This window comes from Oryzias melastigma, linkage group LG17 (assembly GCF_002922805.2).
Source record: "Oryzias melastigma strain HK-1 linkage group LG17, ASM292280v2, whole genome shotgun sequence".
NCBI lineage: Eukaryota > Metazoa > Chordata > Actinopteri > Beloniformes > Adrianichthyidae > Oryzias > Oryzias melastigma.
The window spans coordinates 27,263,389-27,265,576 of NC_050528.1; the positions used below are offsets into that span (position 1 = coordinate 27,263,389).

The window sequence follows — 2,188 nt, forward strand, 5'->3', positions numbered from 1 at the left end:
TTGTGCATGACCCGATTAGTCGACTAATCGGAAAAAATAATCGGTGATTAGTCGACTATTAAAATAATCGTTTGTGGCAGCCCTAGTGCTTAGATAACCATGTTAGCAACCCTTCACCCAACAGAAGAATGCATGTGGGTGACAGTCAGGTGGCAGCATAGCTCTAAACCAGGGATCTGCAACTTGTAACGCTAAAAGAGCCACTTGGTCCAGTTTCTTACAGACCAGATCCCAACGAGACCCACAAAGTCTCATTTATCGTTAAAAAATTGCACAATATTTATGTTTTTTGTCAATTAAATTTATAAATGTAACTTCAATATTACAATAACTAAATTACAACAGTGTCTACAGGTATATATATGTATAACAGTTAATTTCTATTACTTCTGACAGCAGAAACACTAGTTATTTTCAAAATAAAGCCCACGCTGTATTAAAAAAAGGTCCTCCTGCTGCTGCAGCTTTACTTAAATTGAAAATGCAAGACAGTCAAACATGAAGTTTTTTTATCATTAGGATTTTGGTGTGCCACCATTTTTTCCCATTTTACTCCCAGATATAAACAACATTTTAGTAGAATCTATTTATTCAAAAAAATAAAATAGGATAAACTGAGTTTTTTATCGTCATTCTCTTAGATGGGAGGCAAAAAACACAACTAAATAATTTTAAATAATTTTAAACTGCATTTATTCACAAACTTTAACCACTTTTGTGTAAATTTACCAAAATAAAACAATATTTGGAGACTTTAATTTGACTAAAAATTAAAAACATAAATTTCAAGAACATTTCTACAGTTTCTGCAGCACCTGTGGATGTGGGAGGGGCCTGTTATTGCACTCGGCATGTGTCTCCTCCATGTTTGACTGATCTGTGAGACTTTAAGCTGATGCTGAGTTTAAAGTGAGCCCCAGAACCATCTCAAGGTCAAAGGACCTTCACAAACCTGCTCTGTGAAGCTCCAGTTCTGGTTCCCAGATGTTCTCCAGCAGACAGCCCATCTCCTCTTCCTCCTGCTGTTCTGTGATCTGTGGAGGTTCTGCATCCTTCTGGTTCTGGCTACAGCTCCTCTCTTGGCTAAAGAGATGCTGGTCAACAACATTCTGTTTCTCTTTCCAGGTGTGCTTCTGTTGGAGGTCTGCAGCAGAAACACAACAATCGGCTTCATGTGAGAATAAATAATCAACACTCTAATCTGTAGACAGAAACAGGCCGAAAGTTTTATGAGCGTCTTTAAAAATCGGCATAAGCAAACATGGTAAGTTTAGTCTGTGTTTCCTCAAGAGAAGATAGCAGCATCATCTGACCAGAAGATGCTGCTGTCGTGATTATCTGTTTCCATGGAGACTCCACAGCTGATTCTGTTCTTGCATCACTGCAGCTCATCAATCAGTAGAGTTTGTTGCTCTTTTTCACATATAGATTCAAATAAAGGAGCATAACTCCGATTCAAAAACATCTTAGTGAGTGGCATTGGGGTTAGAGTGGATCATCTTCGTCATTGACGATCTATGTTCCTGCAAACCTCTCCTTGACTTTTGTCATGCAGTCCAGAAAATAGGGGGAGAAATATTAATAAAAATAATAAAAATAGCAACCACGGAGGTCCGGACCTCGAGAATGGCAGTGACCTACAGCATGATTCTATTATCCATACCTGCTGTTATTGTGTTTCTCTTCCAGCTGCTATCTAGCAGTCTGCGCTGACGGTCCATCTCCTCCTCATACTGGACGATGGTTTTTTCAAACTCTCTGAATATTTCTTCAGCCGCAGAAGTTAGTCGTTCGCTAATGAACACTCTCAGAGAATGAACAGAAGACATTGTTACTGCAGCTGCAACTATATTGAGACGAGAATCCACAACACAGCCGTCTACAGGCTCACATACATGCTAGGTTAAGCTAAGCTAACTCATGCTAATGTGATGCTAACATGCTCTCCGGATATCACATTAACAACTTCCGGGTCAAATTTTGTTTTTATTTTAGTAGAGAAAGCTGAGGGAAAAAAAACGAATTAAATAATAAATGTATCTACTTAATAATTACCTCAATACTCAAAACCACCTCTAGTTTAGAAAAGGAAACAAACACGAAATAAATAGAAATGAAACATTATGTACTTCCACAGCCTAAGTGACATGAGATGCAGCAAAGAAATAAACACATACACACTGAATTT

At 38.1% G+C, this 2,188-nt stretch overlaps 1 protein-coding gene across 1 annotated transcript in view; it reads right to left on the bottom strand.

Annotated features, from left to right (window-relative positions):
* The window catches only part of LOC112138334 (zinc finger protein 16), a 5,801-nt gene extending 3,642 nt beyond the window's left edge, over window positions 1-2,159 (bottom strand). Inside the window, exons 1-2 of the mRNA XM_024260893.2 lie at window positions 1,664-2,159; window positions 953-1,144 (exon numbers count right to left, since the gene is read on the bottom strand). Coding sequence (XP_024116661.1) covers window positions 953-1,144; window positions 1,664-1,829 — 358 coding nt within the window. The 5' untranslated portion in view covers window positions 1,830-2,159. The remainder of the gene's footprint in view (window positions 1-952; window positions 1,145-1,663) is intronic.
* Window positions 2,160-2,188: the final 29 nt, after the last annotated feature.